The 16666-nt window shown below is 43.0% G+C and overlaps 1 protein-coding gene across 1 annotated transcript; it reads left to right on the top strand.

Annotated features, from left to right (window-relative positions):
- Positions 1-3211: 3211 nt before the first annotated feature.
- LOC130029786 (interferon-induced protein with tetratricopeptide repeats 2-like) lies at positions 3212-9755 on the top strand. The gene is made up of 3 exons (XM_056120813.1): positions 3212-3282; positions 4629-5743; positions 9727-9755. Exons 1-3 carry the CDS (start codon positions 3278-3280, stop codon positions 9753-9755), a joined length of 1149 nt encoding a protein of 382 aa, XP_055976788.1. The 5' UTR covers positions 3212-3277.
- Positions 9756-16666: the final 6911 nt, after the last annotated feature.

The raw sequence follows: 16666 nt of genomic DNA on the forward strand, positions 1-16666 counted from the left end.
CACAGCGACTAGGAGCTAAATCGTCTCCCTTCTCAGGTCATGTTGAAAAGGGTCTTGTCAGCAATAAACTCTAAGTGGCTGCACTCTGAATGGCGGCAGGTTCTGAATTGTTTTCCTTTCACTGTGTCTTTGTAGCCTTATTCTGTTATTGATTGCTGCAGGTGCTACAGCGCTGGCCAGCGTTGCCATGTTTACAAGCCTGTTATTTCTGCTTTGCACAGTCCAGTTCCCAAAGGGCATCTCTCACCAGGAAGCTGAGACCCGAGGGTTGAGAGGAGCAAGGCAGGGAGGCAGAGTGGGGAGAGAGATGTTTACTCAGCAGGCGGTTCCGTGAAAGATGGCTTTGGGGGAAGTGCTCCTGCAGACCACACATTGCCCAACTCTAATTTCCCTGTCCTCTCTTCCTGAAACAATGTATTTTTTCTGTTAGTCTGCGTGACTACCTGGTGTTTTAAAGAAAGAACATGAAAGCTTTCGAAATGTTTACAGATGTCTGTTTCTCTAGTCATGCAATGTGCAGGCTGTGTTTCTATTTCTCAGAATTTAGCAGGGCCTGATAGGGTCTTCCTCTAAGGACACAGACCCAGGGGAAGGAGCAATAGCACAGTGGGTAGGGTATTTGCCTTGCACGCGGTCAACCGGGGTTCAGTTCCCAGCATCCCATCATTCCATATGGTCCTCCGAGCACTGCCAGGAGTAATTCCTGAGTGCATGAGCCAGGAGAAACTCCTGAACATTGCTGGGTGTGACACAAAAAACAAACAGACTTTTTCTTTCAAAGAAAAACAGTAGGTTGGCATATAAATAGAAATGTGCTACAGAACTGCAATTTGGACTACACAATTTTAGGTAGAAACCATAAACAAGTCCTGAGGAGAAACCAAGGGATCAATATCTGGGAGTTCTTAGAGTGGGAGAAAGAACAAGGTATTGGATGATGAAATAAGGATTAGACATGGGAGTCACAAGGCAAAAGTCATTCAGTCAGTGGAGGAGCCACGAAGTACCAGCAGATAAAGATTCTCTATTGATCCTTTCAAACAGGTCTATTTTATGGACTTATGGTTTCACCCAGTGTTAGATAACATTGGTTTGTCCTTTCTCCCTCCCTTACCAGAAGGAGCTTAGGTTTATCGAGATACACTCATCACAGTGCTCCCAAGACACTCCCATTCCTCTGTGTTTAACTTCTCTTTTGTGCTCTGCTTCTCCTTTTTGTTAATCACTATATCCCAGATTGGACCCTGTGACTTGTAAAGTCAGATTCTTCTAAGGACTGTGCATTTTTGTATATAGTAAGTAAGTAAGTAAAGGCCCTCCCGTTGATCGTCGATTTGCTCGAGCGGGCCCAGTAACGTCTCCATTGGAGACTTTGTTGTTACTGTGTCTGGCATATCGAATACTCTCGGTAGCTTGCCGGGCTCTCCGAGAGGGGCGGAGGAATCGAACTCGGGTCGGCCATGTTGGCTGCGTGCAAGGCAGACCCCCTACCCGCTGTGTTATCGCTCCAGCCCTTTTTTGTATATACAAATGAAATATCGCTTTTCTCTTTCCCTTATGTCCTTTACATAGTTTAACTTTAGAGCAGTGTCCTTTTTGTATAGACACAGGAAGACAGTTAATGCTATGCTTTTGTAACTTGGGATTTAATTGACTCCTGGGCATCTGTCATATTTATTCGAGTTAAGCCTCAGTTGCCCTTATTCGTAACACCCCAAAAGGAGGGTTCTGACAAAAGGATTTAGAGAGACCCTGGGAATGCTGTGAGGAATCCTAGCATCAAAAAGGGAGAGGCCTAGCACCATAAAAATTATAAATAAATTAAGAGCATGGTCATGGACAAACTCTGTCATGACTCAAAAAGAAGTAACTGGATAAGGGCCCTGCTGGGGTTAGGAAAGAGGATTGTAGTCTGGAATCTATAGTGAGATGTCCCCAGGAGAGCCACTCTTTAAGTGTAATTTATCTCTTACTATGTCCATACAAAATGACTAATATTATTAAGAAGTAAATTTAAGATGACTATTTAAATGGATATAGACTAAGGAAAGGAGAAATATTCCCCTAGATGGTATTCGCTCTTAGGCGGCTTGCCTACCTGGATGTGAATTTGTCCTAGAAGAAGCTTCCCCTGAGGGAAGGGCTTTACAACTGTTGATTGATTGTACAACCACACCTATGTGTAATTGCTACCCCCCAACCCTGGGGATCAAACAGGTCCTATTTTATTTTAATTATATTTTAGGATGATTGAAGTAGCATGGTTTATAATAGTGTTAAAGTTTACACAAAGTTACTATACCATGAGCACCACCAATGTAAGTGACGCAAATTTGGATCTTATTTAAATATTATTCATTTTAGTTCTATTTTTTAAATTTTTAGGATGGGAAAAATAACTTGAGTTGGTTGAGAATGCTAACATCTCTGGGACCCCAAGTTGATGCCAGTACTGCATGGTGATTGGGTCCTATTTTAATACAACTCTAATTCTGTTACTTTTCACAGCAGGTTGCAAGTTACTTTTACTTCATAAAACAACAATCTCTGGACTCACTGTATCTTATGAGACTACCTGCTGTTGGGAAAAACATGTCTCAGTTATAGTACACAGGTACCTGTACTCTTTGAACGGAGGGAAATCTTCCCCATCTGACAATTCCCTCACATCAAATCAGTCATGAGAATTATACTATCTAGGCTTTTATGGATATTCACATCAGGACAAAGTTTTATTAAGAAAAATCTCTCAGGATAATACTGTTCTTTCAAAACTCAAAGTATAGGATCAGAGAGAGAGAGACAGTATAGCAGGCAAGATACTTACCTTACACACAACCGCTAGGTTTGATACCCACCACTGCATATGGTCCCCAGTCCTGTCCAGAGTGGTCCCTGAGCACCACTGAGTGTGACACCACCCACCCCATCCCCGTCCCCCACCCTTAGTGCTTGAGATCGTCACTGGTTTCTAGGAGATGATTAGTTTACTGTCAACTTCTACTTTGGACTCATTTAGACCTTTAGTTCAACTGAATCACCTTTAATAAGTCTTAGGTTTTCTTTTCTTTCTCTTGGTCATAATCTAATTTCACTTTCTACTTCCTCTTTCCTTTACGTGGGCAGCTATTCAGAGAGATAAAGAGTATCACCTGATACTCTTGGACACTGCCCTCTCCCCTTTATATTGCTCCTTCAGTATGTGCTTGACCTGTCTCAGAATTTCCAAAGAAGAATCAGCTTGGCACCCTTCTTCCCAACAGAAGCAACTGCCATCATGAGGTCAGTAACATAAAAGTCCATATAGAGCTTGATCTAGAATGTAAGGTATAAGATGGTCTTTTGTGGTGCTGGCAAGTCTCTGAGTTGGCTTATGGAATGAATGTGTGTTTATCGGTTTGGGAAGTGTATTCCTGTGCTTATTTCTGATGTACATCTCTCAGAGTCCCAGAACATCTAGAACTCTTCACTGAGAACAGCTGGGAGCTGGGATGCGAAAGACTTGGAGGAATGGCACAGAGTTTGATAGATTGAAGTTAGTCTAAAGACAACTATTCCTATATACAAGTGGTACTACATGGAAAGCATCATGCTAAGCGAAATGAGTCAGAAAGAGAGGGATAGATATAGAAAGATTGCATTCATCTGGGGAACATAAAGTAACAAAATAGGAGACTGACACCCAAGAACAGCCGAGGTAAGTACCAGGAGGTTTACTCCATGGTTTGGAGGCCAGTCACACATGCTAGGGGAAAAGGCAGCTCAGATAGAGAAGGGAGCACCAAATAAAGGGTGTTGGGAGGATCCTCCCAGGATGGGAGAAGCATGCTGAAAGTATAGACCGAACATGATTGCCACTTTCGCAAACCACAGCACCCAAAAGGAGAGAGAGAACAAAAGGGAATGCCCTGCCACAAAGGCAGGGTGGGATGGGGGGGAATGGGGGGTGGAAGGGATACTGGGATCCATGGTGGTGGAAAATGGGCACTGGTGGAGGGATGGGTAATTAATCATTGTATAATTGAAACCCAAGCACAAAAATTTGTAAGTCTACAACTGTACCTCTTGGTTTGTCACTAATAAAAAAAAATAAAGACAACTATTCCCAGGGGCTGGAGGACAATGGGTAGGGCAGTAGCCTTGCATACGGCTGACTTGGGTTTGATCCCTGACACCCCATAGGATCCCCCAATACTGGGCAGAGCTAGGAGTGAGCCTTGAGAACGGCCAGGTGTGGCTTCCACCCTCCCCCACAAAGAAAACCCAATGATGTTTATTGGGAGTGCAAATCCAGCTCACACTGTGGGGAGATTTTTCCTGAAACATTTGATTACTTCAAGGTAGGAAATAGGAAGAAACAGTTCTTACAAAGGGCGATTTTCCCATTTATTTTTTGTTTGTTTGTTTCACCTTTGACCCACATCCTCCAGGGCTCAGGGTTTACTCCTGGCTCTATGAATGCAAATGCTAATTCTTTCTTGGGAAAACCCACAAGAACAACTGCTTAACTAGTTATCTAGGGCAACACATGGCCCAGCCCAGCTGACACCAAATTAATTTGAAATTGCACTGCAGGCTGCTTTGCTTGGCAAGCCCCATCACAGTGATCCTGTTTATTTTCTTCACAGTGAGACCAACAGTTCTCTGGAGCAAATCCTTTCCCAGCTGAAATGCCATTTCACATGGAACTTATTTAAGAAAAAAGATATCTCAGAGGACCTGGAAAAGGAAATGTGTGAGCAGATTGAATTTTCAAACCCCAAGTCCAAAGGCACAATGTACAACATGTTGGCCTACATAAAACACTTACGTGGTCAGGACGACGCTGCCCTGGAATACTTACGGCAAGCTGAAGAGTCAATTCAGCAAGAGCACTCTGACCAGGCGGAAGTCAGGAACCTGGTGACCTGGGGAAACTATGCCTGGGTCTACTATCACCTGGGCAGACTCCCAGAAGCTCAGGATTATGTTGACAAGGTGAAACGGGTGTGTGAGAAGTTCTCTAGTCCCTATAGAATTGAGTGTCCTGGGCTCGACAATGAGGAAGGGTGGGCACGGCTAAAGTGTGGAGGACTCCAAACTGACAGAGGCATGGTGTGCTTTGAGAAGGCGCTGGAAAAACACCCACGTGATCCTGAATTTACCAGTGGACTGGCCATTGCGGCATACCGTGTGAGGGAAAATCAGATGCCTGTGAATGTCACTGACCCTCTGCACAAAGCCATTGAACTGAATCCTGATAACCACTACCTTAAAGTTCTTTTGGCTTTGACACTTCAAAGGAAGAGAGAAGGAGATGAAGGAAAGAGCTTAGTTGAAGAGGCCTTGAGGGACGCTCCAAATGACCCTGAAGTGCGTCAGGCTGCAGAGAAGTTTTATGAAAGGCAAGGCGGTTCTGCGAAGAGTCTCGCCAGCCAGCATTACTATAGAGGATACATCTATCGGGGAGAAGTCCTCCGGAAGTCAAAGATGATGTCAAGGGATGAGCTAAATGAATTAATTGAAAAAGCTATAAATGAACTAAAGACAGCTTACGAGAAGGATGAAAATCTCCCCTGGGTCTGCCTTTACCTTGGTGAACTCTATTCCCAAGTGGGTGAGCACGAGAAAGCAGAGCGTTACTTCCAAGAGGAATACAGTAGAGCACTAACTCCTGCAGCTAAGCAAAGATTCCATCTGCATTATGGCAATGTTCAGCTGGCGAACGAGAAAACTGAAAAGGCTATCCACCATTATATGGAAGGTATGAAAATAGACTATAACTCATGGGAGAAAAATAAGATGAAAACCCATCTGGAAAAAATAGCCCAAAATAGGTTTTCTCAAAATAAAGCTGACCCAGAGGCTTTGCGTATTAGGGCGTTCCTTAAGGAGCAAAAGGAATAAACGCAGCCAGTAGCTGAGCAAGGTCTGGATGAAGCCTCATCCTTTTGGCATCTTGATCTAAGAAATGACAAATCATGATTATTCACAGCACATACACACAGAAATAAAAATGATGTGACATGATGGAGATGCTAATTCTCACTACTATAGAATCATACATATAGCATATTGACATGTACATATGTCTATATATGTATACACACATTTCAATAAACTTTAAGTTTAGAGGGACATTTTTATTAACAAATTAATATCTGACTTTTAAGATTTTTGTGCTTTAAATTCTGTCATATCCAGTTTTTCAATGTTATTTTCTGTCGTGTTTTGTTGGTGGTAGGTTTGGAGTTGGAACATGGCTGGAAGCTCTGTTATTTAAAATTTTGTGTATCACGGTATATATAATAAAAATATTTATGTAAATTAGGGTATATATTGTGATCATCAGTATGTATAGTATGGATTCCTGAAGAAAAATAAAGTATTAGCAGGTTTGAAGAGCTAGAACAGTGGATTGTGCTCTTGCCTTGCACGCGGCAGACCTGGGTTTGATCCCTGCCACCCTATACGGTCCCCCATGCCCCGCCAGGAGTAATTCCTGAATGCAGAGCCATGAGTAACATTGAGCATACCAGGGGATGCCCAAAAAATGAAACCATAACTAAAAAGTACTAGTAAATTAATGTTAACTAAAAGTGGTATATTAATAAGTAACGTAGATGTGATGCAAAATGCTCTGGATTTTCTGAGATTTTTGCAAGACCCATATGCCTTTCACCTTTTAGTGCTGGGTAGGAATTAGTTCCATAAAAACTCCATATTGGGGGGGGCGGGGGGTGGGAGGGATGCTGGGACCCGTGGTGGTAGAGGATGGGCGCTGGTGGAGGGATGGGTACTTGATCATTGTATAACTGAAACCCAAGCACAAAAATTTGTAAGTCTACGACTGTACCTCATGGTGTTTCACTAATAAAAAAAAAAAACTCCATATAATCTTACTTAGAACAGTAGACCGCTAGAACAAATTTCTGTTTTTCACAGCCTCAGAATTCAGGTGTCAGTGTTCCCCTGATATCCATTGCCATGCACGCTTTTGCACACAAACATCTCTCCCCACACCATATACACAGGGTTGGGGGTTCACTGTTCATCTCATCTTGGTCTTCTATATCCATACACATTCATTCTTTTCTTATTGAGGGACTACTCCTAGGGGTCCCTATTCTTGCTGACGAGGGTGGCAGTTCAATTCAAGGACCCGTGGAAGCAGGACGTCTAGGGCCCTGCAGTGTATCCAGTGATGTTCAGAGGGATGGGGTGGGGCACGGTGCTGAGGACTGAACCAGATCAGTTACATGCAAGGCAAATGCCTTAACCCCTGTATTGTCTTTTCAGCCTATATTGGTCATTATAACAAATGCTATCACCAGTTCTATATTATCCTCCATCCTTCAAAAAAGCATCTTGAAGATATTTCCTAATTGAGGAAAGACTAAAAAAAGAGAAGACTCCCTGATGTCTTTGGGTTAATTTTTAAGTCATGGTTTGCTTCTTGTGTTGAATAGCACATTTTCTACTAGATGTAAAGAGAAACTCATTCCACTGGACTGAATTGGACAAGTGCACAAATATATGTAGACTATGTAACATACTGTTGAACAGCTACTCAGGCAACAAGAAATTCAGAAGAGAAATTAAATGAAGACGGATGCAATAAAGACCTGAATTATCAAAATCAAAAAATTTGATAATGAGAGAAAATTTTATAGTATACATATATCTACTTGAGGAGTCAAGAAAAATCATAATTTAAAAAATCTAATCAATTTCAACTCTAGAATTATATCAGCAATTGTAGTTTTATTATGCTTAAGTTAAAAAATATTTAAAAATTTAATGTTACACTTAAAAAGCCTAGAAAGAGAAAAATTAAAGCCAAAAGTCAGTAGAACAAAGTAAGTAATAAAATTTAGGGTAGATATAAACTGTAGATTAAAAGATAATACAAATAATGGATGTAACCAAGACCTGGTTCTTTGAAAAGATAAAGGAAAATAAGCAATTAAAAAATTTTAAGTGTTTTTGGGGTCACACCGAGTGATGCTCAGGGGTCACTCCTGGCTCTGCACTCAGGAATTACTCCTGATGGTGTTTGGGGGACCATATGGGATGCTGAGGATTGAACCCAGGTCTGGTGTGTGCAAGGCAAGTGCCTTATCCAAGCACTATCTCTCTAACCCTGAAAATAGGAAATTCTTTTTTTTTAAATTTTATTGAGTCACCATGAGATAGTTATAAGCTTTCATGTTTGGGTTACAATCACACAATGATCAAACACCCATCCCTCCACCAGTGCACATTCCCCTCCACCAATATCCCCGGTATAACCCCCCTTTCTCACCCTCCCTCTGCCTCCATGGCAGATATGATTCCCCATAATCTCTCTCTACTTTTGGGCATTATGGTTTGCAATACAGACCCTGAGAGTTATCATGTTTGGTTCTATATCTACTTTCTGCACACATCTCCCATCCCGACCGATTCCTCCAGCCATCTTTTTCTTGGTGATCCCTTCTCTATTCCAGCTGCCTTCTCCTCCTTGCTCATGAGGCAGGCTTCCAGCTATGGAGCAATCTTCCTGTCCCGTGTATCTACTATCCTTAGGTGTCAACCTCATGTTATGTTGTTTTATACTCCACAAATGAGTGCAGTCCTTTTATGTCTGTCCCTCTCTTTCTGACTCATTTCACTTAGCATGATACTCTCCATGTCTATCCATTTATAAGCAAAGTTCATGACTTCATCTCTCCTGACAGCTGCATAGTATTTCATTGTGTAGATGTACCAAAGTTTTTTTAACCAGTCATCTGTTCTAGGGCCCTTGGGTTGTTTCCAGATTTTGGCTATTGTGAACAGTGCTGCAATGAACATATAGGTACAGATGTCATTTATACTGTGCTTTTTTTGCATCCTCGGGATATATTCCCAGAAGTGGTATTGCGGAGTCATATGGAAGCTCAATTTCTAGTTTTTGAAGGACTGTCCATATTGTTTTCCAGAAAGTCTGGACTAGTGGGCATTCTCATCAACAGTGAAAGAGTGTCCCTTTTTCCCCACATCCACGCCAGCACTGGTTGCTTTTGTTCTTTTGAATGTGTGCCAGTCTCTGTGGTATGAGATTATATCTCATTGTTGTTTTGATTTGCATCTCCCTGATGGCTAGCGATGTGGAGCATTTTTTTCATGTGCCTCTTGGCCATTTGTATTTTTTTTTTTTTGAGGAAACTTCTGTTCATTTCTTCTCCCCATTTTTTGATGGGGTTGGAGGTTTTTTTCTTGTACAATTCTACTAGTGTCTTGTATATCCTGGATATTAATCCCTTATCAGATGGGTATTGGGTAAATATTCTTTCCCATGCTGTGGGCTCTTTCTGTATTTTGGTCACTGTTTCTTTTGAAGTGCAGAAGCTTCTTAGTTTGATGTCCCATTTGTTTATGTTTGCTTCCACTTGCATGGCCAGTGCTGTTTCATCCTTAAAGATGTTTTTAGCTTCAATGTCGTGGAGAGTTCTGCCTACATTTTCCTCTATGTACCTTATGGATTCATGTCTGAAATTGAGGTCTTTAATCCACTTTGAGCTGAATTTTGTGCCTGGCATTAGACAGAGGTCAGCGTTAATTTTTTTTTTTTTTTGCAGGTAGCTATCCAGTTTTCCCAGCACCACTTGTTGAAGAGACTTTCCTTGTTCCACTTCACATTTCTTGCTCACTTGTCAAAGATTAAGTGATCATATATTTGGGGGTCTGTGACAAAATATTCAACTCTGTTCCATTGGTCTGCAGGTCTGTTTCTAGACCAGTACCATGTTTGAAGTTGGGGAGGGTGATGCCACCCATCTTCTTTTCCCCAAGGATTGTTTTAGCTATTTGTGGGGGGTTTATTGTTCCATCTGAATTTCAGGAGTGTTTTGTCTGAAAATAGGCAATTCTTTAATAAGACTTTAAAAATAAAGGATGCAAAGTTCAAATAAATAAAATAAGAAATGAGGAGTTATAATAAATACTACACAAATTCAAGATTAGTAAGAGTATTATTAACATCATGTTTATGGCCACAAATTAACAACCTAGAGAAAATAAGTTCTTTTTTTAAAAAGTATAACAGATTTTATTAGAAGCTTTGAGGAGAGGTGGAGAGAGAGAGAGAGAGAGAGAGAGAGAGAGAGAGAATATAACACAGTCAAGAGAGAATGTGGGCTTCTCCAGAGCATAGAGAGAACCACAGAACACACCCAAGCATTAAAGTATGAAGGTCTGAAAGTACACATCGCCACATCCCAAGAAGGGTGATGTGAGCGACACATGTGCTCAGGCACCACATGTGCTCTGCAGCAACACCTGGGTACAGGCAGCATATGGGCCCGGGCAGCATATGGTGCCAAGAGAATTAATTCCTTGAAACATACCGCATTTGAGACTAAGGCAGGAAGAAATAGAAAATCTGAACAGATCAGCCATGAGTAAGGAAAATTAAATATTAATTAAAAATATTCCATAAAATAAAAGCCTAGGATCACATAGTTTTATGAATTCTGCCAAATTTTCAAAGGACTCATATGTATCCTTCTCAAGCTCTTCACAAAAAGTTAAAAGAGAGTGGGAGAAACAGGTTAAAGCAGTTATATCTTTCCTGCGGCTGAGGATGAGACAGTGACTTGAATCCCTGTACTACGTATGCTTCCCAGACCACCAGCAAGTGTGACCTCTGAGATCCGAGTCAGGTGTGGCTCCTGAGCACTGCTGGGTGTAATCCCAAAACAAAACAAAACAAAGAAAATGAAGAAATTAAAAGGTTAAGTTCCCAAATGTATTTTTATAAGTTAACATCACTAATTTCCAAACCAGGCAAGGACACACAGAGAAAGAAGAGAACAAGGGAGGGAGGAACTCTGTATGATTTCATTCATATATAGTTGGAGAAGAAATAAAATCAATTAGTTAAGGAAACAAAGCAAAAATAAATTAAAACAAAAGCAAAAATGGAATCCTTAAATTCTAAAAACAAAATAGTCGTGGCCAGAAGGAAAGATGGGAAAGGAGGGGAGGAGAAAGCAATTAGATAAAAGGGGTGGTGGGGCGGGTAGGATCCAGACTTGTGTGTAATCAGGGGATTACCCAAGACCATCCTGAAATGCCGACACAGATAGGAAAACTGCCCACAACCAAAGCACCCTGGAATGTAGGATCTCAAGGTTCAAGAATGCCCAAACCAAACCAAACCAAACCAAACCAAACCAAACCAAACTAAACCATACCATAGTCCTACAGATTAGTACATCCGAGCGGGAAGGCAGGCTGACTGGCACCAGGAATTTCCTGTTGACTAGCAACAGGAAAACTGTGGGAACACCCAGATCTGGGACCAAAGAAAGCAATGGTCAGATGATCAGACAAAAGTGCAAGTGGGGCAGCACAGTGAGGTGGGGCAACCCGCTCTCAGATTGGCCTGCTTGAAGCTTCTTTGGGAGAGAAATCGCCTCTCCTTTTCTTTTTTCAAGAAAAATTCTGACCACTCTGTCCTGTCTTGACTCTTCCAAATGAATTCCTCTCTCTTTGGAGGTGAGGCCAGTTTTTTCCCGTGAAAGAAAAAAAAAATGAGTCAAAAGAGTCAACTCTGAAGTCAAGGATGGAATTAGATTTTAGTGATTTTTGTGATGATAAACTACCTTGTGTAGTTTGTAGATTTTGATTTATAAGGTTGTATACACAAAATGTAAGGATCAACACAAATCAAAGTTATTTTAGTAACTGTCACTATCACTGTCCTCCCGTTGTTCATCAATTTGCTCGAGTGGGCCCAGTAACGTCTCCATTGGAGACTTTATTGTTACTGTGTTTGGCATATCGAATACTCTCGGTAGCTTGCCGGGCTCTCCGAGAGGGGCGGAGGAATCGAACTCGGGTCGGCCATGTTGGCTGTGTGCAAGGCAAACGCCCTACTGCTGTGCTATCGCTCTAGCCCATTATTATATATAACATATAATAAATATATAATAAATTTAATAGCACTGTTGTTCCATTGTTCATCGATTTGCACGAGTGGGCACCAGTAATGTCTCCATTGTGAGACTTCTTGTTGCTGTTTTTTTTTTTTAATAGTTTATTTCTTTATTGAATCACTGTGGGAAAAGTTACAGAGCTTTCGGGTTTAGGTCTCAGTCATGTAAGTATCAAACACATTTCCCTTTACCAATACTTATTTTTAACCGTGAACCCCAATAGAACCCCACCTCCCACCCCTCCCAATTCCTGTGAGGCAGATGAGTTCTAGTTAATACTCTATCTACTTTGACTAGATACATTGTTTCGATAGAAGATGCATAATTATTGTTTAGAGTTTACGACCCCCCCAATCAGATATGCTGAAACAGTGTTGTGAAATGATTTGCTTTCTACAGCTGGGTTTAAGAAGAAAATGATGTCGCGCGGCGGCAATAGCGGCCGCGCGGTTTTGGACTTCTGATGTTTCACTTATTAACCCTGGAAGTATTTCTATTAAAAGTTAGATAGTTAAGAGATTGGTTTCTGTGCTCTGGAGTCGTGGCCGTGCCGGAGAGCCGCTCGTGGGGGGCAGCTGGTGACCTCGGTCGGGCGTGAAGGACGGCCCAGAACGCCCCCCTTCCCATGAGGCCCCTGCTGCCCTCCGCCCCCGGCTCAAACCTGCTGTCCACAAGGCTCCCGTGCGGCCGCCATCTTTCTTTCCAGAGAGGAGCAGGCCCTTGTTACTGTTTTTGGCATATTGAATACGTCACGAATAGCTTGCCAGGCTCTGCTGTGTGGGCAGGATACTCTTGGTAGCTTGCTGAGCTCTCTGAGAGGGATGGAGGAATCAAACACAGGAAATTAAATAAATATATAATATATTATATACAATATATAAAATATTGGGCTGGAGCAATAGCTCAGCGGGTCGGGTGTTTGCTTTGCATGCAGCCGCCCCGGGTTTGATTCCTCTGTCCCTCTCAGAGAGCCCAGCAAGCTATTGAGCGGTATTCTGCCCACTTAGCAGAGCCTGGCAAACTCCCCATGGCATATTCCATATGCCAAAAACCGTAACAGCAAGTCTCACAATAAAGAGGTTACTGGTGCCCACTTGAGCAAATTGATGAACAATGGGATGACAGTGTTACAGTGCTATATAAAATATTATGTAACTTATATATTTACATATATTTTTTTATGTAGAAGTACTGCTATTTATTCAGCCAATGATTAGCTGATTGAATTGTACATGAACTCCACCTTGCTTTTTTTTTCATTTTTTATAATTTTATTTATTGAATCACCGTGAGAGCAGTTACAAAGCCTTTGGGTTTAAGTCTCAGTCATACAATGAAACACCCATACCTTCACCAGTGACCATTCTCCACCCCCAACAACCCCAGTATACCCCCATCCCACACCCTCCCCCTACCTGTGAGGCAGATGATTTCCACATTACTCTCTTTCTCTGCTTTGATCACATTCAATATTTTGACACCAGACCCACCATTATTATTTTAGATTTTACCCCAACACTCAGATCTGCTGAAAAGGCAACAGTAGACAATTTGTTTTCTATTGCTGGTTATGAATAACATATTATGTCACGTGGCTGCATTAGTGGCAGCACAATTTTGAAACTCCAAAATTTTAACACTTAAATCTGGAGGGATTTCTGCCAAAATTTGCTGGGTTTCGAGATTTACTCCTGAGTCTCTGGGATCATGGCCGTTAAGCAGCTTGATCAGGAGCCAGAAAGGCCACTTGTGGGCGATGACTTGGGGTCTCGTTGGGGTGGGGAGGACAGAACCAGCTCCACCCCCATCCCGTGAGGCCCAAAATGTCTCATCACTGCAGGCCCTAACCTGACTGTCCAGTGGCCTCTGGAGGATGATGGCCACCGAGCCGCCAGGGGGAAGCAGGTGGAGGGACAACACCCTTTCCCCCCTGGGGTGGCCTGGTGACAGTAACCTACTGCGGGGTCCGGACACATTTCTGCCAAAAGCCACTGGGTTCCAAGATTTGTTTCTGAGTCTCTGGAATCATGGTCGTTAAGCAGCTTGATTAGGAGCCAGAGAGGCCATTCGTGGGTGATAACGTGGGGTCTCTTTGGAACGGAGAGGACAGGACCGGCTTCACCCCCATCCCATGAGGCCCAAAATGTCTTGTCACTGTGGGCCCAAACCTGACTTTCCAGTGGCCTCTGGAGGATGGCGGTCTCTAGGCTGCCAGGGGGAACAGGCCAAGGCACGAAACCTATTCCCACCTGGGTTGGCCCAGCACCGGTAACCTACTGCAGGGACTAGACGCATTTCTGCCAAAAGCCGCTGGGTTTCGTGACTTGTTTCTGAGTCTCTGGGATCATGGCCATTAAGCAGTTCAATCAAGAATGAGAAGAGGCCATGTCTCCAATTATATAGCTGAGCCGGAGGTGGTTTGTGGGTGTGTTTCCCACATACCTAACTTTTGGCTATTTACTTTCTTGGTAAACTTTGTCCCAAGTTTTTGGGGTCTGGCCAAAGGCACAGCAGCAATTTTGGGGTATCTGAAAGTCTGAAGGCGCCATCAGGCTGCAGATGCACTCGCCTCACAGATACAGATTGACCTGCTGGCGGCACCATACCCCCCTGATAGTGATATTTTTTAAAAAATTCTAATTTACCAGGATTCACTTTAGGTTTCAAGTTAAATTTCTGAAAGTGTTTTCATGTTCTTTCAAATCTACTTTCAGAGCTAAGATTTTAAACGATAGTTTAAAAGGAAGGTACATCAGAATTTGTGGTGTTAAGAAGATGAATTTACAGAGATTTTTAAGTCAGTCATGAATGTGAAACACGAGGTACCACTGATTCTTGAGCTTGTTTGGAGGGTCTAGAAGGAAACACAGCTACATGTATACCCTCCACCAAAGTACGACCCATCTCCATCCTGGAAAGGAGCAACCAAGCACGCAGCTTTCAGACGGACACACATGGAGCCATGAGGGAGGAAGAGGACCCCGGCCTGTGTGTTCAAAAAATGTGGGCACGTACTGTGTGCATTAGGTGGTCATGAGCTGCTTCCCCACCCCAACCCACTGCAGCCAAGCGGTACATGAAGAAAGGGACAGGGCCACATGGTTGGTGATCAGTCACTTTTTATTCCAATCTCCATCCTGCCATTTATTCCATTCTCCCCGCGAGCCTATTCCAGTCTCACACTCCTCCTCATTCCCATTTCCCCGGTCTAGTTTCACAGGCTTAGTCATGGACCCAATCATCCAAGTTTGGCGTAGCAAATACCCATTGGTGAGATAGCACCATCACCATGTGAAAAGCCCTTCCTTCTAGGGAAACTTCTTCTAAGACAAAGGTTTCATCCTGCTAGGAGATCAACTCAAGGGCGGAATTTCATCTAAGTCCGTATTTCTCCTTTCCTTGATTCATATCTGTTTAAATGGTCATCTTAAATTTGCTTCTTAATAATATTTTTTGGGGGACTGGAGAGATAGCACAGCGGGTAGGGTGTTTGCCTTGCATGCGGCCAACCCAGGTTCGATTCCCAGAATCCCATATGGTCCTTTGAGCACTGCCAGGAGTAACTCCTGAGTGCAGAGTGACCCCTGTGCATCACCAGGTGTGACCCCCCCCCAAAAAATATTTTTTGTCATTTTGTATGGGCACAGTAAGAGATACATTAAGCTTAAAGGGTGACTCTCCTGGGGACATACAGGTCACGGACTACAGTTCTCAGGCCAGATTAGTCCTTCCTAACCCCAGCAGAGTCCTTATCCAGTTACTTTTTGGGTCATGGCAAAGTTTGTCCATGACTATGCTCTTAACTTATTGTAAATTTTATGGCACTTGGTCTGTCCCTTTTTGATGCCAGGCTTGCTCTGGATCCATTCAAGTCCTTTTGTTGGGATCCTGCTTTAGGGGTGCTAGGAACTAAGGACAGCTGAGGCTTAAGTCTGATGTTGGTGGGCCCCACGGGTGACTTTCGTGAAGTGGGGAGGAGAAAGACGGTCACTTTCTCCCCATCTGCCTCTGCCACCCAGGACCCAGGGTTACTGGGTTCTTGTCTCACCTTGCAGAAAGGAATTTTAGGAGTAGACAAGCTGTGAAATAAAACAGATTTTATTGGGAGATTTTTGAAGGTGTGGATGGGAAGAGGATGAGAGAGAGAGAGTGAGAGAGAGAGAGAAAGAGGGAGAGACGGAGAGAGTGAGTAATGTGCTCACTCTGCATCTGCCTGTTCTCTGACTCTTGAGTATCTACAATTCCTTAATAAATCATTTTCTTGGTGAGTGGGGGTTGGAGCCACACCCAACTGTGCTCAGGGCTTACTCCTGGCTCTGCACTCGAAGATCAGTGAGTGCAGCGATCTGTGCACAGGATGTGAGAAATTGAACCTGACTCAGCTGTGTGGAATGGAAAGCAAGTACCTTACACACTGTATTATCTCCTAGCCCTCCTGAATATATCTTTAATGCCTTTCACTTGTGCTTGAATTTTTTCTTATATCGGTCAGATGAACCTGGCACTGGATCAAGACTCATAAGCCATGGTCTGGACCAGGCTTTATTTGCATCACCATCTCCTTACTTGTGAAGAGCCTGAGACTTCCTGCCCATTTGCCTTGATCCCCCTCCTCCCACCCCGCACCCCTACCTGCCACCCCCTACCCTACTCCTCAACCACAGCTGTAAAGACAAGGGTCAAATGCCGACCCAAACAAAAATCTTACACTTTTACTTTGCATT

Source organism: Sorex fumeus, unplaced genomic scaffold (genome assembly GCF_029834395.1).
Source record: "Sorex fumeus unplaced genomic scaffold, SorFum_2.1 ptg000043l, whole genome shotgun sequence".
Lineage (NCBI taxonomy): Eukaryota > Metazoa > Chordata > Mammalia > Eulipotyphla > Soricidae > Sorex > Sorex fumeus.